The sequence below is a fragment of the Scyliorhinus canicula genome, chromosome 12 (genome assembly GCF_902713615.1).
Source record: "Scyliorhinus canicula chromosome 12, sScyCan1.1, whole genome shotgun sequence".
Taxonomy (NCBI): domain Eukaryota; kingdom Metazoa; phylum Chordata; class Chondrichthyes; order Carcharhiniformes; family Scyliorhinidae; genus Scyliorhinus; species Scyliorhinus canicula.
Genome location: NC_052157.1, coordinates 7931330 through 7953394, shown reverse-complemented (window position 1 = coordinate 7953394; position 22065 = coordinate 7931330). Strand labels below are relative to the sequence as shown.

Here is a 22065-nt window from a genome sequence, read left to right as displayed (position 1 = left end):
GGGTATGTGGGTTAAGTAGGGTTACAGGCAGGGGGCAGGAGACTGGTTGAGGTGCTCTTTCCGAGGGTTGGTGCAGACTCGATGGGCCGAATAGCCTCTTTCTGCACTGTGGCGATTCTACGATTACTGTGGAACTGACCAGAACAGGTAAGGGCGGCAGATTGCCTTACCTGAAAGGAATTTGTGAACCAAATGAGTTTTCGTGACAATCAACAATAATTTCATGCTCACCATTACTGAGTCGAGCTTTTATCAGTCCAGATTTATTAATTGAATTTTAATTCCACTAGCTGCTGTGCTGGGATTTGAATCTGTGATCCAGAGCATCTGGTTGGACCCCTGGATTACTAGTCCAGAGACAGTAACCATATATCACTGTCTTCCTTCCAAAATGAATTTATGTCCCAAATTACTTAATCACCTTTGAATTGCCTCTGTAATTTAGTCACTGGTATGTTTTTTGTGCATAAATATGGTGGCAAGACTCCACCAACAGTGATGTGATGAATAAATTATCACAGTAAGAAGTCTTACAACACCAGGTTAAAGTCCAACAGGTTTGTTTCAAACATGAGCTTTCGGAGCACTGCTCCTTCCTCAGGTGAATGAAGAGGAAACCCAGGTCCCGGTTGAGGCCGTACTCATGCGTGCAGAACTTGGCTATAAGCTTCTGCCGAGCGATTCTGCGTGGTCGCACGTCCTGAAGAACGCTTCAGGAGAACGCTTACCCGGAGATCAGAGGCTGAATGCCCTTGACTGCTGAAGTGTTCCCCGACTGGAAGAGGATCTGCTCAGATGAGGAGGAGCGTAACAGACATCTACAGACACTGTAGACACTGTAGACACTGCCCACAGGGCAGCAGGGTAGCATGGTGGTTAGCATAAATGCTTCACAGCTCCAGGGTCCCAGGTTTGATTCCCGGCTGGGTCACTGTCTGTGTGGAGTCTGCACGTCCTCCCCCTGTGTGCGTGGGTTTCCTCCGGGTGCTCCGGTTTCCTCCCACAGTCCAAAGATGTGCGGATTAGGTGGATCGGCCATGCTAAATTGCCCGTAGTGTCCTAATAAAAGTAAGGTTAAGGGGGGGGTTGTTGGGTTACGGGTATAGGGTGGATACGTGGGTTTGAGTAGGGTAATCATGGCTCGGCACAACATTGAGGGCCGAAGGGCCTGTTCTGTGCTGTACTGTTCTATGTTCTATGAAAGATGCCCTCGTACGAACGGGATATGGCGCTCGACTCATCGATCGACAGTTCCAACGTGACACAGCAAAAAACCGCACCGACTTCCTCAGAAGACAAGCACAGGACACAACCGACAGAGTACCCTTCGTCGTCCAGTACTTTCCCGGGGCGGAGAAACTACGACATCTTCTTTGCAGCCTCCAACACGTCATCGATGAAGATGAACATCTTGCCAAGGTCATCACCACGCCCCCACTACTTGCTTCAAAGAACCGCGCAACCTCAAACAAACCACTGTTTGCAGCAAACTACCCAGCCTTCAGAACAGCGACCACGATGCCACACAACCCTGCCATGGCAATCTCTGCAAGACATGCCAGATCATTGACACGGATACCACCATTACACGGGAGAACACCACCCACCAGGTACGTGGTACATACTCGTGCGACTCAGCCAATGTTGTCTACCTCATACGCTGCAGGAAAGGATGTCCCGAAGCGTGGTACATTGGCGAGACCATGCAGACACTGCGACAACGAATGAACGGATATTGCGCGACAATCACCAAGCAGGAATGTTCCCTTCCAGTCGGGGAACACTTCAGCAGTCAAGGGCATTCAGCCTCTGATCTCCGGGTAAGCATCCTCCAAGGCGGCCTTCAGGACGTGCGACAATGCAGAATCGCTGAGCAGAAACTTATAGCCAAGTTCCGCATACATGTCGCATTACGTTCATCCCCCACCATCTGGCCTGGGTTTGCGAAGTCCTACCAACTGTCCTGGCTTGAGACTATTCACACCTCTTTAACCTGGGGTTACCCCTCTCTCTGGATCTGTAAAGATTCAATTACCTGCAAATGCTCGCATTCTAAGCATTGTCTGGCATCTTTGAATTTGCCTATATATATGTTTCTGGAACAAACCTCTTCATTCACCTGAGGAAGGAGCAGTGCTCCGAAAGCTAGTGTTTGAACCAAACATGTTGGACTTTAACCTGGTGCTGTAAGACTTCTTACTGTGCTCACCCCAGTCCAACGCCGGCATCTCCACATCATGAATACATGATCAGATGATCAGGTTGGGAGGTATTGCTTGATGGATGAATGTTAGCCAAGACACCAAATCATAGAATTTACAGTGCAGATGGAGGCCATTTGGCCCATCGACTCCGCACCGGCCCTTGGAAAGAGCACCCCATTTAAACCCACACCTCCACCCTATCCCAGTAGCCCCACCTCACCTTTTGGACACTGAGGGGGCAATTTACCGTGGCCAATCCAACAAATGAACTTGATATCTTCCAGTGTTAGATTTTTGGCACGTCAGGTGGGAGAATTCCTGCCGCTGAGCGAGGATATTGGCCGGCCCCAGAGAGTGCTGCAGTGTCAGAGGAGATGACTTTCAGATGAGGCATTGCATCATGACCCTGTCTGTCCCCTCAAATAGCCTGTGGCACAATTTAAAAATAGAGCAAGAGTTCCCCTTGGTTTCCTGGCCAACATTCATCCTTCGTCCAACAGCACTAAAAACAGGTCTGCTCATTTATGATGTGGAGATGCCGGCGTTGGACTGGGGTGAGCACAGTAAGAAGTCCTACAACACCAGGTTAAAGTCCAACAGTTTTTTTTTGAATCACTAGCTTTCGGAGCGCAGCTCCTTCATCAATGGGTCATTTATCTCATTGTTGTCTGTGGTAACTTGCTGTGCATAAATTGGTCGCTATATTCCCACATGACAACAATGGTCAAAAAGTGCTTCATTAATTGTTCGGTTCGTTGGGATGTTATGTAAAGGGGCTATCTAACTTGAATAAGCAAACGGGGTGTTTTGTCTTTTTTCACAATGGGAGCTCCCTTCTCTCAGAACAATAAGTCTGGGATTTTTTTTTGGAATAAATTTAGAGCACCCGATTGATTTTTTCCAATTAAGGGGTAATTTAGCGTGGCCAATCCACCTAGCCTGCACATCGTTTGGGTTGTGGGGGCGAAACCCACGCAAACATGGGGGAGAATGTGCAAACTCCACACGGACAGTGACCCAGAGCCGGGATCGAACCTGGGACCTCGGCGCCGTGAGGCAGCAGTGCTAACCCACTGCGCCACCGTGCTGCCCTGAGTCTGGGGATTTTTTTGCCCCCCCCCCCCCCCCCACCCCCCCGTGTTTCCCTCTGGCCTTTCTTTGACGAGCTTTCAAACGTCTCCTGCCTCCTGCTTCTGTGACTTTGCCGAGCTCCTTGTGCACATTGTCGCCGTTGCTGGTCTCGGGGCACAATGGGCACACCCAGCTCTCAGGCGAAGGGAACCATGAAAGCATGGTGGTCTTTTCAACTCCGGCAGCCAGGACGCGACCCACCTCAATCCTGGAATGAGCACCTCCAGGACCTTCAACTGACATTCGTGTTGATCAAATTGTAAAGGGAAAAAGTATATTCATTATGCAGAATCCCTGAGGGCCGTGAGATTTATAATACTGGGACTGCCGCCCAGGTTCTGATTAATTACATCATTCAGCTTCAGAATGTGGCTTGAATCCTGCAAGCTGACATCACTCAACACAGAAGAAGCATAGTTTTCACCTCTGGATTAATTGTCGCATTGGTGAGGGTTTTTTGGGGGTGAAGATTGAAGTGTGGAACTGCTGACATTCAGTAGCTTTCTCCGACATTAGTCCTGAGCTTGTAAATCCTTCTTTAGATTTGCCTTTCCTACGGCCCAATGGTTTTGATGTAATTCCCCAAATCCTTGACTCAACCGCTTAGAAAGACAAGGGCAGTAGGAACACCGCCACCTGGAGGTTCCCCTCCGAGCCCCGCACCATCCGGACTGGGAAATACATCGGCCATTCCGTCACTGTCGCTGGGTCAAAGTCCTGGAATTCCCTCCCTAACAGCACGGCGGGAGTACCTACACCACCTGGATTGCAGCGGGTTGAAGAGGGCAGCTCACCACCGCCTTCTCAAAGGATAACGAGGTTTGGGGAGCAAATTCTAACCTAGCCAGCGATGATCTCAGCCCATGCACAAGTGAAATATGAAAGGTGAGCGAGAGCATTTGTTGAGGCTGAGGGACAAAGTGCTGGGGGACAATAAGTCAATTAGGTTGAACCTCTGATGTGGGAAAGTTTGACCGATCCTTTATTTTCTGTTATTAACCAACAGCAAATCACACGAGTTCAATTTCATCGATCCTGTTGAATGACTGTGTGGCACGGTGGTTAGCACTGCTGCCTCACAGCTCCAGGCATCCGGGTTCAATTCCGGCCTTGGGTCACTGTCTATGTGGAGTTTGCACGTTCTCCCCGTGTCTGCGTAGGTTTCCTCCGGGTGCTCCGGATTCCTCCCACAGTCCAAATATGTGCAGGTTAGGTGGAGTGACCATGATAAATTGTCCCACAGTGTACAAGTTTAATTACGGGATTAAGGGTAAAAGGGGGAGTGGAGACTTGATGGGCCAAATGGCCTCTTCCTGCACTGTCGGGATTCTATGAATGAACTTCACCAAGCTGAAAATCACAGCTGAAAAGGACTTAGTCGCATGCAAATCGGTCAGAACTGTAAAGTTGTGTGCCAGCCATGCCGGGAACTACGTGGACTATGCAACGTGAGCTCTACGAGCTGCCAGAATGATTATATGAGCACTGATGTCCCAGAAACGTTTGCCTGTCCTGCGGCCTGTGTTGAAAGTTTGGATTAACCCCTGGTGTGGACCTGATGGTGTCTGTCCCGCGCTGTCGTCCCTGCGAGGAAGTGACAGCTTGGCTGGAGCTGTCGGGGACACAGCAGACATCCAAAGGCCACCTGCACTACACGGCTATTAGAACATTTCATGTCAAACTGCTGGCAATATAGAAGCAAAAGGACCCAATTAGTGAGTATGAAAGATCTGAGTCAGCCATCCATCACTAATGCTCGGGAGAAAATTTGACAGCATATTTTTATTCTCTGCCTTATTAATTGCAATGGCTCTACCCACAGCTTGCGGTAACACTGAATAGGCAGAGGATTTTTTTTTTTAATGAATCAGCTGAGTATTGATTCTGCTTCCTGACCTTTATCTGCACAGTTGTTCTTTGAAAAGCAGAGCAATCATCAGCAGGGCACGACATATTAAATTAAAATCGCAGCTGACTCATTTGACTAGATTGTTCCACCATCCAATCACCCCCCCCCCCCCCCAATAACTGGTGAAGCCACCGACTCTTATTGGGGTTCTGGGTCCACGAGCGCTTCACGCGTGAGCTAGCACAAAGCTATTCCTCTGTGGAAGGCCACAGCTGAACATGATTCTATTCTCGGCAACACTCAATCGCAGAGCACACTCGACAAATACGCGTGAGGAACATGAAACAAACTCGTTTTTTTTTTAAACAATCCTTGGGGCTGGTTTAGCACAGTGGGCTAAACAGCTGGCTTGTGATGTGGAACAAGGCCAGCTGCGCGGGTTCAATTCCCGTACCAGCCTCCCCGAACAGGCGGTGGAATGTGGCGACTCAGGGCGTGGGGGCATTGCCAGTGCAACAGAGAATCCCGACAGCGGAGAATCCAACCCAATGTTCCGTTAGCCATCTCTCTGTAATGAAATAAATGGTTAAAATCAATAATTACCTCACTTTTACGACACCTTAATTACAGTATTTTAAACCAGGATTTTTAATAATGTTACTGCCATAAATATCAAATATAATATATAACAACTTCTACATTCATCATACGTAATGCTCCAATGAAACACCTTGATGTGTTCCAGTGCATTCAAGCTGCTATATAAATGTAAGTTGTTGTTGGTGATGCACAGGAGGCTAGAATTGGAGGAGAGCAGATATCTTGGAGGGGGAGGAGGTGATAGATTTGAACACAAAATCTACGTTGGCACTCAGAGGTGAGGCACAGTCTGACCTCTGAAGTAGATGAAAAGTTATTCCATGCCACTATCTTGAAAAAGAGCAGATGGCGATTTGCCCAGTTTCCGGGCCAATACTAATCCGACAATCAACATCGCTTGAAAAAAGAAGATTACCTGGTCATTATCGTGCTGCTGCGAGTGGGAGCTTGCTGTGCACAAACTGGCTGTGACATTTCCTCCATCTTAATAATGGCTACACTTCAAAGTGGCCTCCTTCTGCACTAAAGTGACTCTATTCTATGGGATTATGGGCATCGCTGACTGGGCCAGTATTTATTGCCCATTTTTATTGCCCATCCCTAATTGCCCTTAACCTGAGTGCGACATTTAAGATTCAATCACAGTGCTATAGATCTTATTTGATTTGATTTGATTTATTGTCACATGTACCGAAGTACAGTGAAAAGTATTTTTCTGCGGTCGAGGGAACGTACACAGTACGTAGATAGTCGACAAAAGAATAATCAACATAGAACATTGGCAAATTGGACATCGACAAACAGTGATTGGTTACAGCGCGGAACAAGGGGCCAAACAAAGCAAATACATGAGCAAGAGCAGCATAGGGCGTCGTGAATGGTGTTCTTACAGGGAACAGATCAGTCCGAGGGGGAGTCATTGAGGAGTCTTGTATAGGAAGAAGCTGTTCCTATGTCTGGATGTTCGAGTCTTCAGACTTCTGTACCTTCTGCCTGATTCAAGGATCTGGAAGAAGGCAATGCCTGGGTGGGAGGGGTCTCTGACAATGCTGTCTGCCTTCCTGAGGCAGCGGGAGGTGTAGACAGAATCAATGTGGGGGTGGCAAGCTTATGTGATGCGTTGGGCTGAGTTCACCACAGTCTGCAGTTTCTTGCGATCTTGGACCGAGCAGTTGCCATACCAGGCTGTGATGCAGCCAGATAGGATGCTCTCTATCGCACATCTGTAGAAGTTTGAGAGAGTCGATGCGGATCTGCGAGTCAGATGTCGGCTACAGAGCAGTTTGGGACATCTAACTGTCATTCAAGTTTCTATATAAAAGCAAGTTAATCCTTTCACTTTTTTAATAAGGGGACGGGGTGGTGTAATGGGATTGTCACTGGACTAGAGATCCAAGGGAATGCTCTGAGGCTCCAGGTTCAAATCCCACCTCGGCAGATGGTGAAATTTGAATTCAGCGAGGAAAACCTTGAAACACAAGTTGTCATAAAAAAAAACGTCTGGTTCGCTAATGAAGGAAGCTTACCCAGTCTGTCCCCCAGCGACACCCATTTTCCCATGAATAACACAATTACGCATTAAGCGATTGGGTGAAATTCTCTGCCAGACACTTGACAGTGAGCATCAAATCTCAGGTAAAGTAGGGATCACGCATTCCAATCAGGCAGCTCTGCCCTATTCACCTTCACCAGGTAGTCACACTTGAATAGTTTCTTACACGCCGACAAAAACCCACTGGAAACAAAATTCATTTTCATGATATTTGTTTTGGACTCTTTCATACCCAAGAAGGGATTGTTTTTGCCCAAGTCATACACACTCAATTCGCAAGGTTCCGCACCGACCAAATTGCCTGTCAGTCATATTGCTGTCGGTCCCAGATATTTTCAAAAACATTTGGTTGAACTCACTGCGCCTGCCAAAGTACACTCTAAATTCCCGACAGTCCCTCAGTTATTCTGTCAAATAAATGCAAACTATTTTAGATGAGGAACCAGAATTATGAGCACATTGCACATTTTTTTTTTTTTCAAAATAAAATGGTTTGTTATTCAACTAAGGAAAACAAAATGTTAGCGTGCAGCTTTAAATGAAGTTTTGTCAGGATCCCGTTTCTGAAGCAAAAATAAGGCAAATGGGATCTTCTGATTTGTGTCATTCTTTTAACTTGGTTGCAGATACAAAAGGGTCCTGTGAGTTCAGTGACTACTCTTAGAAATGGGAGTCTTTTTTCCAGTAGGTACACCCCCCTCACCTCGGGGCGGGGGGGGGGGGGGGGGGGGGAGGATCCATCCTTTTAAAGTGAGGTGGGCAGCAAAGACAATCCATATCCTGAAATTGATTTTACAAATTATTCCATGGGATGTGGCCAGCATTTGCTGCCTATCGCTAATTGTTTTTGATGGGTTGTTATGACAATATACAATGGTGCTTAACCACTGCAAAGAGGGTTAAGTGCTGTCAATTTCCAGCTAACCACTTCAAAATTGTGTTTTTTCCTGTGTCTGAGCCAGTAGGTGTATTGCCCAGGTGAGTGTTACAACAGTAATTTCTTTTCACTGTCTCTGTCTTCACTATTCTCCAGCTTCCAGAGAGGCGTCTCTTTTCTGGGGAGCCTGTCTTTCTTTTTAGTGGGGTCTCTATATTTACGGGGTCTCAGGGGGCTCTTATTTAGGAGGTCTTGGGAGGCGGGGGGGGGGGGGGGGTCGCATTATTCAGGGAGTCCCTGGGGCTTTTTGGGGGACCCGACAAAGAGTGGGGAAATTTTTTAAAAATGTAAAGCATTAAAAAAAAGACTTTACATCACCTATATTAGAAAATTACCATGCTGCCTGTTACTCGGAGTAACATCGCAGTGCCCCCGCCTTCATTTCCCTTCATAAGCCAACCATTGTAGTCAGAGTGGTCACCTGATGATGCGGTTACTTCAGAGCTCCCAGCCGGGAGTGTGGGCGTTCTCCAGGGAATGCGGGCAGTGTGCAAACGTGGAGTAGCTGCTCAGCTGGTGAATATGTCTGATCGTTACAAGCCCTTGGTCACCAATCTTTGGGATCATAGATCATTGAATCCCTACAGACAGAAGGACACCCTTCAGCCCATCAAATCTGCACTGACCCTCTCAAAGAGCAGCCTACCTAGGCCCACTCCCCCACCCTACCCCATAAGCCCACCTAACCCTTTGGGCACTAAAGGGCAATTTTTCCTGGTCAATTCACCTAACCTGTGGGAGGAAACTGGAGTAAACCCACGCAGACACGGTGAGAACGTGCAGACTCCGCACAGACAGTGACCCGAGGTCAGAATCGACCAGGGTCCCTGGCGCTGTGAGGCAGCAGTGCTAACCACTACGCCACCGTGCCTCCCTTCTGGCACTTTTCCAACAATTTGTTTATTTATGGCCGCTTCCGAACCTGTTCCTCGCAATAACCTAACCGGGTAAAACACTAGAACGACACATGCACAGCTTTGGTAACAAACAAAACCTTCTACAAAAGCAAAATACCGCAGGTGCTGGGATTCTGAGCAAGAGACACAAAATTCTGGAAACATTCAGTCAGCCTGGCAGCATCCGCGGGGAGAAAACTAGAGATAAATTGGCCGGGATTCTCCGACCCCCCGCCGGGTCGGAGAATCCCCGGGGTGAGGCACAAATCCCGCCCCGCTGCCGGCTGCCCTATTCTCCGGCGCTGTTTTTCTGGGGCCTGCGGAATTCCCACCACACTGGTCAGGAACCATTGACAGCGGGGAGAAGAGAATCTCCGCGCATGTGCGGAAATACGCCAGCCGGCATCCTGCTAATAGGATACAGATGAAGGTTCAATCGAGATCTTCCCTAGATTCCCAATTCTTTGCCACACCAGCAGCAAAAACACGTGGGTCCAGAACACGCCTGGAACAATGTAGCGTGTAGAAATCTGGACCCGCCTGAACAATGCTTGGGGTGGCCTCCAGAGTTTGGGGATGGAGGCCACCAGCCACCCTGGACCCAGTGATACCACAGCAATGGATGGAAGAGCATCTGCAAGTGCTTCTTCCATTTTCAATCACGAGGAGGTTCAGCTTCCTCAGAGCTTTCCTGGAAATCCATCTTCTTTTTCAGGAGACCCGTCTCCTTTCTTCAATGGTGAAAATCGCTTATTGTCACAAGTAGGCTTCAAATGAAGTTGCTGTGAAAAGCCCCTAGTCGCCACATTCCGGCGCCTGTTCGGGGAGGCTGGTACGGGAATTGAACCCGCGCTGCTGGCCTTGTTCTGCTTTACAAGCCAGCTAAACCAGCCCCTAGTGGGGCAGTGAACGCGCCCAGATATGGTGGCGGAACTTGTGGCATTAAAGTCGCCTGGCCAAGTATGCAGAGCAAGACCCCTGGGAGCATAATTAATGAGATCGGGGCCAGAGGGAGACACTCCCCATTCCTGCCCCCACCATGGGACCTAGTCCCAGATGGGAGAATTCCATCCACAGGTTCGGATATTCCTGCCCCTCACGCCGGCAGCATCTCCGGGTCCTGCCAAAGTCAACCGGGATATGAATGACCCACTGCCCATTACAACAGGGCCAGAAGATCTCATCGTCAGATCGACAAGATCCTTATTCCATCTATCCAAAGCATCCCAAAGTGTTTGACATACAGCGAATGACTTCAAGGTGCAGTTCATGTTGGTAGGTCGTCAGAAATGCTGACCATTGCGTGTCCAACTGTGTGATCCCATGTTAATCAGTTTCGTGTGAGGAAGAAATATCTGCAGAAACCCCAAGAATATCCTCAAACTAAAACCAAAATGATTGACATTTAATAATGTTATGGGCCAGGGTTTAGAGAACCCCAAAGTGTATCATGGAGTTCACCTGACCCACAACTTTGACTAGATTGTGGTATGGGGAGCACACCGCTGTCAACGGTTCTTAAAGCGACATTCTGATGACATAAACGGAGAGGGGGAAAAAAGTCTCCCTCTGACCTAACCCAGAGTTCGACAGGGGCCAGACATACGCTTACCAACCTGTTCATTACTATTTGATCCAACCTTTAAAAAGAAATATTTACCATAGCAACAGAGCAGAACATTACTCAAAATATGAAGTAAGTGCAGTAATCACATACAAGTACGTCATCTGGGCAGCTAAAAATATTTGGTTGGTCTGAAGGAGTGCAATGTCTAAATGGACACTTTCTGCGATTTCCATTCAAGAACAACACAAGGCGGCAATTAGGTTTGCTGGATGTTGTTGCAGTGTCAGTGATACTGGCCCGGGGAGCTTTCTCTGAGGCTTGTTCTGTATTCTCCATCTTGCCCTCACCAGATGGCAAATTGCGAAGTTTCCCAGAAATGCAGCATCTTGGGTGATGTTGCCGGTTTCCACTGGATCTGAAACTTCTGACCCCTTGCTTACTTGGGCAAAAGAAACATTTCCTGTAGAGTGAAGAGTCATCAACTCAGCCAATGATTAGGTGACGAAATGTATTTAAAACCAACTTGCAATTTCCACAGTGACCAGAGCTTTCTGCCACGTGTCGAATTGAGACCTCCTCGGTCTGCATCTAAAAACTGGGGCAGGAAAGGAAAACTTACATACTTTTATCCCCAGGTTACAATTGGTTTGGTAGCCTCAGCTTACCCCAGCAAAGCGTTGATGTTAATCAGAACAGGATACCACAGAGGTTGGAGGGTGTCGAAGAGGAGAGGAGGTTAATTAGGAATGACACTAATTAAATCATGTTTGAATTTTAAGGGTTTGCACCTCTGCCCTCACAGCGCCAAGGACCCGGGTTCGATCCCGGCTCTGGGTCACTGTCCATGTGGAGTTTTCACATTCTCCCCGTGTCTGTGTGGGTCTCACCCCCACAACCCAAAGATGTGCACCATAGGTGGATTGGATACGCTAAATTGCCCCTTAATTGGAGAAATTTTTAAAATACATTTTTTTATGTTTTAATTTCAAATACCAGTGAATTGCAGAGAGAATAGGACATTGAGTAAGGAGATCCACAGGGTCGTTACAGACAGGAGGGGGATTAATTTAACACAGGCCCTCGCCCCCTCAACCGTCCACCCATAAACAGCAAGGTGTTTTTTGATTTCCCCTTTATAAATGGTGACATATTTTCCCCAACTCTCCAGTTTAGAGTGATCTAATCCTCTATCAATAACCCCACAACAAACAGGAGATAGGGTAAAATCAGAGGGTTAGTTTATTTTACATGCACTCAAAGTCCGGGAAGAACATTGACAATGTTTCCACCCTCACACCACCCCCACCCCTTTTTATACAATTGTTATGGGAGAGGTGTTTTCAGAACCCCAAAATGTATCATGGAGTTCAACCCCTTTAATGGATTCGTTGCTTTTGAAGCACACGGCTTGTTCCCTAGGTGTGGTATTACAATTATGGACACGTGGTTTTTAACGCAAAGCAATGGGCGAGATTCTCCCTTCGGGAGACTAAGTCCCGACGGAGGAGTAAAAATCGGAGTGTTTCACTCCGGCATCGGAGGCCGCTCCTCGCCCACTATTCTCCCGCCCCCGAAGGGCTAGGAGCGGCGCTGCGTCATTTAAGCGCACCGGGCCTTGGTGACGTGTAAAAACGGCGCCGCGTAAATTACACGGTTGGCGGCACGTAAATGACGTCACCCGCGCATGCGCAGGTTGGCCAGCACCAACCCGCGCATGTGCGGTTGCCGTCCTCCCCGCAGGAAACGTCGGATTGATCTTGCGGGGCGGCAGAGGAAAGGAGGTCCTCTTTCAGAGAGGCCGGCCCGCCGATCGGTGGGCACTGATCGTGGGCCAGACGCCTTTTGAGCCCCCCCCCCCCGGTGCTGGATCCCCCCCTCCCCCACAGGCCACCCCCCCCCCCTCAGCGTTCCGCCGCAGTTCCCGCCGGCAACGACCAGGTATGGACGGCGCCAGCGGGAACCCGTCGTATTGGGCAAGCCATTACAAACGGCAAGCGGCGATTCTCCGAGTGGCCAGCCATCAATCTCACCGCACCGGCTTGGGGAGGGGTGGGAGAATCGCATGTGGGTGCCGGGGTGGCGTGGCGGAAATCGCCCGGCGCCCCAGCGATTCTCCCACCCGGCATGGGGGGGGGAGAGAATTGCGCCCAATGTTTATTCCAGTAAATCAACTTAACCTTTTAAAATAAACATTGGATCTCTTAACACCCTTTACTTCAAAGATAACCCGAAAATAATACAACACTACCCAATCCTGCAAATTGTTCTTTTAAACCTCCAAAATACTTCAACCCTTCAAAAATAGGAGCATAACAGGTTACATTCAATATATTTATAGTCTTTGGATTTGCAGAAATCACCAGACCGGCTCTTTTCCTTCCTGCAGCTCTGAGCAAACCGGCCAGGCACTTTTCAGCTGCTCTCTCTCAAACTGAGACACAAAACTTCAAAATGGCTGAGCTAAAAGCCCAGCTCAACCCACACTCTGACATCACTGCATTTCTTAAAGGTACATTGCTTAAACATCCATTTCTTAAAGCCACTCTCACATGACACCTCCCCCCAAGAAAAAAAACCCATCAACTTCAAGATGGTTTCATTTTTCCACTTTTGCACCATCCACTAAGAAATGCACACAGTAAATATACATTTTCATTTAAAGAAAACAACACACTCAAACAGGCATAATAATCTCGTCCATTTTTCTTTGTTCTTCTTCCTCCAACCGAAAACCTTCTCGATTGACAGTCTCTTTGAACAAGAAAGTCTCTGCACAATCTATCCATTCCTCTACTCCTTGGCATTTCTCTTTAGAACCAGATATTTTAGTTCAATCTGACCACAGAGTCCCTTGCAATTCTCCAATACAGGAACATTGGTTACCACAACATTCAGGCAGTCAAATGTCTGTTGAAAGTCCGCTGTCCATTGAAATTTTTGACATTTCTTTAGCAAGTACATCAGTGGAGTAATCACGCCACAAAACCTTTGCACAAATGTTCGATCAAATCCCCTCATGCTAAGAAATCATATTATTTCCCTTTGTCTTGAGGGTATCGGAAACTCCGCAAGGAAAGTGATTCGGGCTTCTCCAAATTCACTTTCGGCTAGGTTCATCACTAAACCCGCCTCCTGAAGTCGATCGAAGGACTCCATACAATGTTTTAAATGTTCTTTCCATGTCTGGAAGTTGGAAATAAAAGCAGATTGTCCCATTTTCTCAATGCAATCCTTCAAACGTGGGATAGGATAAGAGTCCGTTCTTGTAACAGCATTCACCTTTCGATAGTCCCCACACAACCGTTGGGTACCGTCTGGTTTAGGTACCATCACTATGGGTGAGCTCCATTGGCTGCAACCCACTTCAACTATGCCATTTTTAAGCATACTCTCAATCTCTTTGTTAACCTGTGCCAATTTTAAAGGGTTAAGTCTATATGGATGTTGTTTCATCGGAACAGCATTTCCCACATCTACATCATGTATAGCCATTTTAGTACTTCCCAATTTATCCCTACAAACTTGTCCATGTGATATCAATAACTCTTTCAGGTCAGTTCGTTTTTCCTCTGGAAGGTAACTCAACAATTCATCCCAATTTTTAAGAACATCCTCATTTTCCAATTTAATTTGAGGTATGTCAAATTCACAGTCATCTGGATTTGGTACGTCACTTTGAGTTAGAATCATTAAAACCTCCTTTTTCTCTCCTTCCCTTTCAAAGTACCTTTTAAGCATATTCACATGACACACTCGGTGAGTCTTCCTTCTATCTGGTGTTTTTACCACATAATTCACCTCACTTAATTTCCTTTCAATCTGATACGGTCCACAAAACCTAGCTTTTAACGGCTCACCTACCACTGGTAACAACACTAAAACTTTATCCCCCCTGGCAAAACTACGATCTTTGGATTTCTTGTCCGCTACCCGTTTCATCACATTTTGTGCAACTTTCAAATGTTGTCTCGACAATTCACCTGCTCTATTTAATCGTTCCCTAAAATCTGACACGTAATCCAATAGTGTAACTTCCAATTTCTCACCCACCAATTTTTCCTTAATCAATTTAAGTGGTCCTCTTACCTCATGACCAAAAATTAGTTCAAAAGGACTAAATTTGGTAGACTCATTAGGTGCATCCCTAATTGCAAACAATACGAATGGAATTCCTTTATCCAAGTCCTCTGGGTAATCTTGACAATACGCCCTCAACATTGTCTTTAATGTCTGATGCCACCTTTCTAACACTCCCTGTGGTTCTGGATGGTACGCAGTTGATTTAAATTGTTTTATTCCTAAGCTATCCATAACTTCTTTGAATAACTTTGAAGTAAAATTTGATCCTTGATCTGATTGAATTTCTGTGGGTAGTCCATATCTAGTAAAGAATTTAAGTAATTCCTCCACAATTCTTTTAACTGTAATATTACGTACTGGAATGGCCTCTGGAAACCTAGCAGACACATCCATTATAGTCAAAAGATATTGATTCCCACTTTTTGTTTTAGGAAGTGGTCCTACGCAATCAATTAGGACCCTCGTAAAAAGTTTCCTCAAATGCTGGAATGGGTATTAAGGGCGCTGGTTTTATCACTGCTTGAGGTTTCCCTATCACTTGACATGTGTGACATGATTGACAAAATTTAATTCCATCTTTATGTAGTCCAGGCCAATAAAAATGTTTTTGGATTTTAGCTTGAGTTTTCCTTATTACCAAATAACTTCCCACTGGTATCTCATGTGCAACTCGCAACACCTCCTTTCTATATCCTACCGGCAATACTACTTGATGAACCTCTGCCCACTTTTCATCCGCCTGCATATGTGCAGGACTCCATTTTCTCATCAAAACATCAATTTTATGGTAATAACACTCTGGTATACTCTCAGATTCCTCTTCCGTATATGCTTTCTGATATATCCATTTTATTTTTACATCTTTCTGTTGTAACTTCGCCAATTTTCCTTAATTAAAAATATCCGCCTCATCCTCCACCTGTTCTTGTTCTTTTTCAACCATCTGATCAAAAATCGTTTCTGATAATTGCACTTCAACTTCATCTTCACTCTTTGATTTCTCTTCTTGTCTTAACCTGTGACTTTGCGACCTTGTTACTACACGATCCAAAAAAATCCCAGGATATTCGTCCTTCAACACTTCAGTTGTCTGATTTTCCACTGGCTTATCAACCATAGTAGGCATCACTCCCACCTGCGATCCAGCTATATCATTACCCAAGATAAACTGTATTCCTGGACAAGATAGTTTATCTATTACTCCTACTACCACTTCACCACTCTTCACTGGACTTTCCAACCTTACCTTATATAATGGAACACTACTCCTCTCACCCTGAATTCCACATATCACCACCTTTTCTGGCAACATTCTTCCCAAACTACATAATTCCTCATCTCTTACCATTAAAGATTGACTAACCCCCGTATCTTTTAAAATTGTGACTTCTTTACCTGCTCCTCCTGATACACATGAGTAAACTTTACCCACACAAGTAAATTCTTTAAAGACATCTGGCACCTTCTTAACAATTACTTCTTGAACAGGCTGTACAATCGTTTGCACCTCCTTCATTTCCCTTGGGCTTTCCTTTACCACTCTAACACATCTCACTGTCTTATCCTATTTTACCACATCAGCCTTTCCAGTGCTTTTCTTCAACCACCAACACTGTGACTTTACATGGCCTAGTTTATTACAGTGAAAACATTTGAAACTTTTTATTTCTTTTCCACCCTCCTGGATTTCTTTTTTAATCTGAGGTACACTCTCTTTATTGTCTCCCATCAGATCACCTTTACCTTTACCACTTGAGTATTTCTCATGTCCCCAGTTTCTGTCAGGGGCTGGTTTAGCTCACTCAGCTAAATCACTGGCTTTTAAAGCAGACCAAGCAGGCTAGCAGCACGGTTCAATTCCCATACCAGACAGGTGCCGGAATGTGGCGACTAGGGGCTTTTCACAGTAACTTAATTGAAGCCTACTCGTGACAATAAGCCATTTTCATTTTCATTTAATTTCTATCCCTCACCGGCTGAAACTGATGTCGGAAACCAATCTTTGATTTATGAACTCATTCATAATCATGTGCCATTTCTGCTGCTAATCTCACAGTTTTAACCCTCTGTTCTTCCACATGAGTTCACACTACATCAGGAATTGAATTTTTAAACTCCTCCAAAAGTATAATTTCTCTGAGAGCTTCATACGTTTGGTCTATTTTCAAAGCCCTTATCCACCTATCAAAATTACTCTGTTTGAGCCTTTCAAACGCCATGTATGTTTGACCAAATTCTTTCCTTAAATTTCTAAACCTTTGGCTGTAAGCTTCAGGCACTAGCTCATATGCACTTAAAATGGATATCTTCACTTCCTCATACGTTCCAGATACCTCCTCTGGTAGTGATGCAAATACTTCACAAGCTCTACCTACCAGCTTTGTTTGAATCAGTAACACCCACGTGTCCTGTGGCCATTTTATTTGTTTAGCTACCTTCTCAAATGAAATGAAAAAGGCTTCCACTTCCTTCTCATCAAACTTTGGCAATGCTTGGACATATTTAAATAGATCCTCACCAAGCCTTCGACTATGACGCTCTTTCTCACTATCCTCATCACTATCATCCAACTGTACGTTTCCCTTTATGTTTGCCAATTTTAACTGACTGTCTTGTTTCATGGCCATTTTCTGAAGTTCAAACTCCCTCTCTTTATCTTTTTCCCTGAGCTGTATCTCCCTTTCTTTTTGTTCTGCTAGGGCTATTCTTTCTTTTCTCCTTTCTTCTCTCTCCTTTTCTTTTTCCTCTCTCTCTCTTTCTTTTTCCTCTCTCTCGCTCTCATATTCAAGCCGCTTTAATTCTTTTTCATGTTCCATTTGTTTAACTTGCAACTGAATTTTTGCCATTTCCAATGAGTCAGACTGTATCTCAGGCAACTTTAAATGCTTAGCCACCGCCATAATTACCTCACCTTTTCGCATTTTGCCAGGTAATGTTAACTGCAATGTCTTTGCCAAATCTAACAGTATGCTTTTAGTCTCTGTCCGTAAGGTACTGCGTGTGACAGTCTCCACCCCCAAAAACTTCAGAGCCTCTGAAAGAGCCATTGTCCACAACACACTTCCCACTTAAAGTAAAATACCAAACTTGAAAAGCAACAATCATTCACTGTCTTTAAGTTCACAAAAGCCAATCCAATAGAGAGACTTTTATACCCCTCAAGCCCCCAATTGTTATGGGAGAGGTGTTTCAGAACCCCAAAATGTATCATGGAGTCCAACCAACCCCCCACCTTTAATGGATTGTTGCTTTTAAAGCAAACGGCTTGTTCCCCAGGTGTGGTATTACAATTATGGGCACGTGGTTTTTAACACAAAACAATGTTTATTCCATTAACTCAACTTTACCTTTTAAAATAAACATTGGATCTCTTAACACCCCTTACTTCAAAGATAACCCCAAAAATAATACAACACTAACCAATCCTGCAAACTGTTCTTTTAAACCTTCAAAAGATTTTAACCCTTCAAAAATAGGAGCACAACAGGTTACATTCAATATATTTATAGACTGTGGATTTGCAGAAATCACCAGACCAGCTCTTTTGGAATGTATAAATTAATGAAGATTCTCTTTCATGGTGTTTTGTATTCCAAATGTTGGGAGCTGTTTGAGGGTGGGTGGGATGAGGGAATTGTTGGCTCGGGGATTGCCATTGTATTTGTTATTGTTATTGTTTATTATTTGTTGTCATAAATATAAAGAAAATGTGAAAAAGGAGAATAAAAATATGTTTTAAAAAGGAGAGTGATCTATGCTCTTATAGTGGGGGGGTCAAGTGTTCCATAATAAAACAGCAACTATGCTTCAAAAAATACTGAATTGCCTATAAGGTGCTTTGGGATGCCCTGAGGCAGCGATGAGCCAGAGAAGACGGCAAGTTCGTGCCTTTTCTCCCAGTTTTCCACCTTCAATCTGCTGGCTTTAAAAACCCAAGCTGGACACAACCTTTTACTTCATACTAATTGCCAGCTTTTCTCCCGGGTGGTGTCCTGCCCCTCTTGGCCTCCGTTTACCCAATTCAGGAGGAAATCAGAGTGATCCACATCTAAAACATTCACCACAGGCAGCGGCACCCCATCCTTTCCCTATGAAGCTGCAGAGCTGACACATGAGAGTTGTGTGGAACAGAGGTGAACGACGGCGCTGAATTCATAGATTATCATAGAATTTACAGTGCAGAAGGAGGCCACTCAGCCCATCGAGTCTGCACCGGCTCTTGGAAAGAGCACCCTACCCAAGGTCAACACCTCCACCCTGTCCCCATAACCCAGTAACCCCACCCAACACTAAGGGCAATTTATCATGGCCTTTCCACCTAACCTGCACATCTTTGGACTGTGGGAGGAAACCGGAGCACCCGGAGAAAACTCACGCAGACATGGGGAGAACGTGCAGACTCAGCACAGACAGTGACCCAAGCCGGGAATCGAACCTGGGACCCTGGCGCTGTGAATTAACAGTGCTATCCATTGTGCTACTGCGCTAGTTATTAGGGCTCGTTAAAGGGACATTTTCACCAGGCCAAAACATGTGGCAAATCTTCCTCTTGACTGGGAGAAAGTAGACAAGTGGTAAGCAGCAGAATTGCGTTTGGCATCGTTTTCATTGTCATTTCCCCGTGTTGGAAAACAAACAAGAAGGAATAAGTGCCCACGGCTCACTCTGTAGGACGGCTCGAGATTCTGAGGCCAACCTGTGCTCAGTTTACCTAACTCGGCTGGTTCAGTAGTTGGTTTGTTGGAATTGAGTTCCTGATCGCTGGGTTAGGAAGCACCAGGGATAGAGTTCCGCACCCCTGATAGTTTCCTGGAGGAATGTGTGCATTGCGTTCCTGCCAGCGGAGGACAGGGCCAGTCCGGTTGCCCTGTTCCTTCATTCCAGCAACCTGCCTGAGATCACATTTGGGTTATAGGCATGTGTGGTGAATGTGATTCACACCGGATTATAATCTATATATACATGCGTCTATATTGTAAGTGCAGTTGCACTACCTGACCTCCAGGGGGAGTAGCTCTGGGAATGCTCGAGAATTGTACTGGGCTCCTCCCTTGGCTCCGCCCAGGACTCCTCCCCCGGGAGCTGCTGTATATAGATCAGTGCCACAGGGTCAGCCGGCCAGTTCACCGAAAGTTCAACGGCTAACAGGCTGGCTCTGTTGTAAGTATATTAAAACCGCTATTCTAATCCTACATGCACGTGTCCGTAGAATTGTTGGTTCCAACACCATGTAGATGGGATACTGGAGGATGATATAATGGGCTGGATTCTCCGTTTGGGAGGCTAAGTGCTGACGTCAGCGGAGCATGTGTGGTCTTACACGCCCGAAAAATCGGCATGAAACCCGGTGAGGGGGTAGCACCGCCGCCGACTGAAACCCAAGCCGCACGCGGCAAAAACAGCCGGAGAATGGCCGGGTCCCGGGCCGCGCATGCGTACGGCTGACGACCTGCACCGGTCGCTCCGTACAACATGGCGCCAGCCGTACACTAACCCAAACCGCCAACCGCCAACCGCGACCCCACAGCCCGCCCCTGGCCACCCCACACCACTCCTCCCAGCCCTCGCGGAAGCCCCCCGGAGAGTGGCACAGGTGCCGGCCTGTGTGGAGGCGCTGGACACAGGCCGCAGCCGTCCCGCCGCGTTCCTGCGCAGTTGGGACAAAAGGCTATTAAAATAAATTGTAAATGCTCTAATCAGGATCGCACATCACTCTCCTCAATCTGAAATTAGTCCTTTGGATTGGAAAATTGCCAATGTCATTAGATGTTTCAGGGAATAATGGGAAAGGGAAACGAGAAAGTTTTGGAGCTGTTAGTCTAATGACTGTGGCAGTAGGTCATGAGCGACACAGTGACTGAGCACTTGGAATGAGATTTGGTAGATCTTTGTTAGGTCAGAGTCACTGTTGCTTCTGAATTATATGTGTGTGTGACCCTGCAGAAGCCGGGAAGGTACTGCACAGGACGTACAGCCGGGAAGGTACTGCACAGGACGTACAGCCGGGAAGGTACTGCACAGGACGTACAGCCGGGAAGGTACTGCACAGGAAATACAGCCGGGAAGGTACTGCACAGGACTTACAGCCGGGAAGGTACTGCACAGGACGTACAGCCGGGAAGGTACTGCACAGGACGTACAGCCGGGAAGGTACTGCACAGGAAATACAGCCGGGAAGGTACTGCACAGGACTTACAGCCGGGAAGGTACTGCACAGGACGTACAGCCGGGAAGGTACTGCACAGGACGTACAGCCGGGAAGCTGCACAGGACTTACAGCCGGGAAGGTACTGCACAGGACTTACAGCCGGGAAGGTACTACACAGGACTTACAGCCGGGAAGGTACTGCACAGGAAATACAGCCAGGAAGCTGCACAGGACGTACAGCCGGGAAGGTACTGCACAGGAAATACAGCCGGGAAGGTACTGCACAGGACTTACAGCCGGGAAGGTACTGCACAGGACTTACAGCCGGGAAGGTACTGCACAGGACTTACAGCCGGGAAGGTACTGCACAGGAAATACAGCCAGGAAGCTGCACAGGACGTACAGCCGGGAAGGTACTGCACAGGAAATACAGCCGGGAAGGTACTACACAGGAAATACAGCCGGGAAGGTACTACACAGGAAATACAGCCGGGAAGGTACTACACAGGAAATACAGCCGGGAAGGTACTACACAGGAAATACAGCCGGGAAGGTACTACAAGCACTTATTTCCCAGACCGAAAGATTTAAAGGTGCCACTCATTGAAAACAGGCACCAGAGACAACAACAAATATTTACCACGAGAATTAGTCTCAGTATTTAAGGGATGAGGAAACAAGGGGGCAATAAAGTTAAAATAAAGACAGTGGGCGGAATTCTTCGACCCCCATCGCCTGGGGCCGACGTCAATCCCGTTCCCACCGTGTCCCGAATTCTCCACCCCCGAGATTCGGCGGGGGCTGGAATTACGCCGGTCAGCAGGCCCCCCGCGGCGATTCTCTGGCCCGCGATGGCCCAAAGTCCCGCCGCTGACAGGCCTTTCCCGCCGGCGTGGTTTAAACCACCTCTGGTACCGGCGGGATTGGTGGTGTGGGCGGGCGCCGGGGTCCTGGGGGGGACGCGGGGCGATCTGACCCTGGGGGGGTGCCGCCAGGGTGGCCTGGCCCGCGATCGGGGCCCACCGATTGGCGGACGGGCCTGTGCCGTGGGGGAACTCTTTTTCTTCCGCCCCTGCCATGGGCTTCACCATGGCGGAGGCG

General features: G+C 46.9%; 1 protein-coding gene across 1 annotated transcript; it reads left to right on the top strand.

The window, feature by feature from the left end:
- Positions 1-4724: 4724 nt before the first annotated feature.
- LOC119974659 lies at positions 4725-21776 on the top strand. The gene is made up of 2 exons (XM_038813735.1): positions 4725-5050; positions 20760-21776. Exons 1-2 carry the CDS (start codon positions 5009-5011, stop codon positions 21627-21629), a joined length of 912 nt encoding a protein of 303 aa, XP_038669663.1. The 5' UTR covers positions 4725-5008; the 3' UTR covers positions 21630-21776.
- Positions 21777-22065: the final 289 nt, after the last annotated feature.

What these genes read in the sequence shown, in the direction of transcription:
- LOC119974659 (XM_038813735.1), top strand. Translation starts at nt 5,009, where the DNA reads ATGTCAAACTGCTGGCAATATAGAAGCAAAAGGACCCAATTA. An exon ending in GAAGCAAAAGGACCCAATTA is followed by an intron (nt 5,051 to 20,759) that starts GTGAGTATGAAA and finishes GTGACCCTGCAG; the next exon opens with AAGCCGGGAAGGTACTGCAC.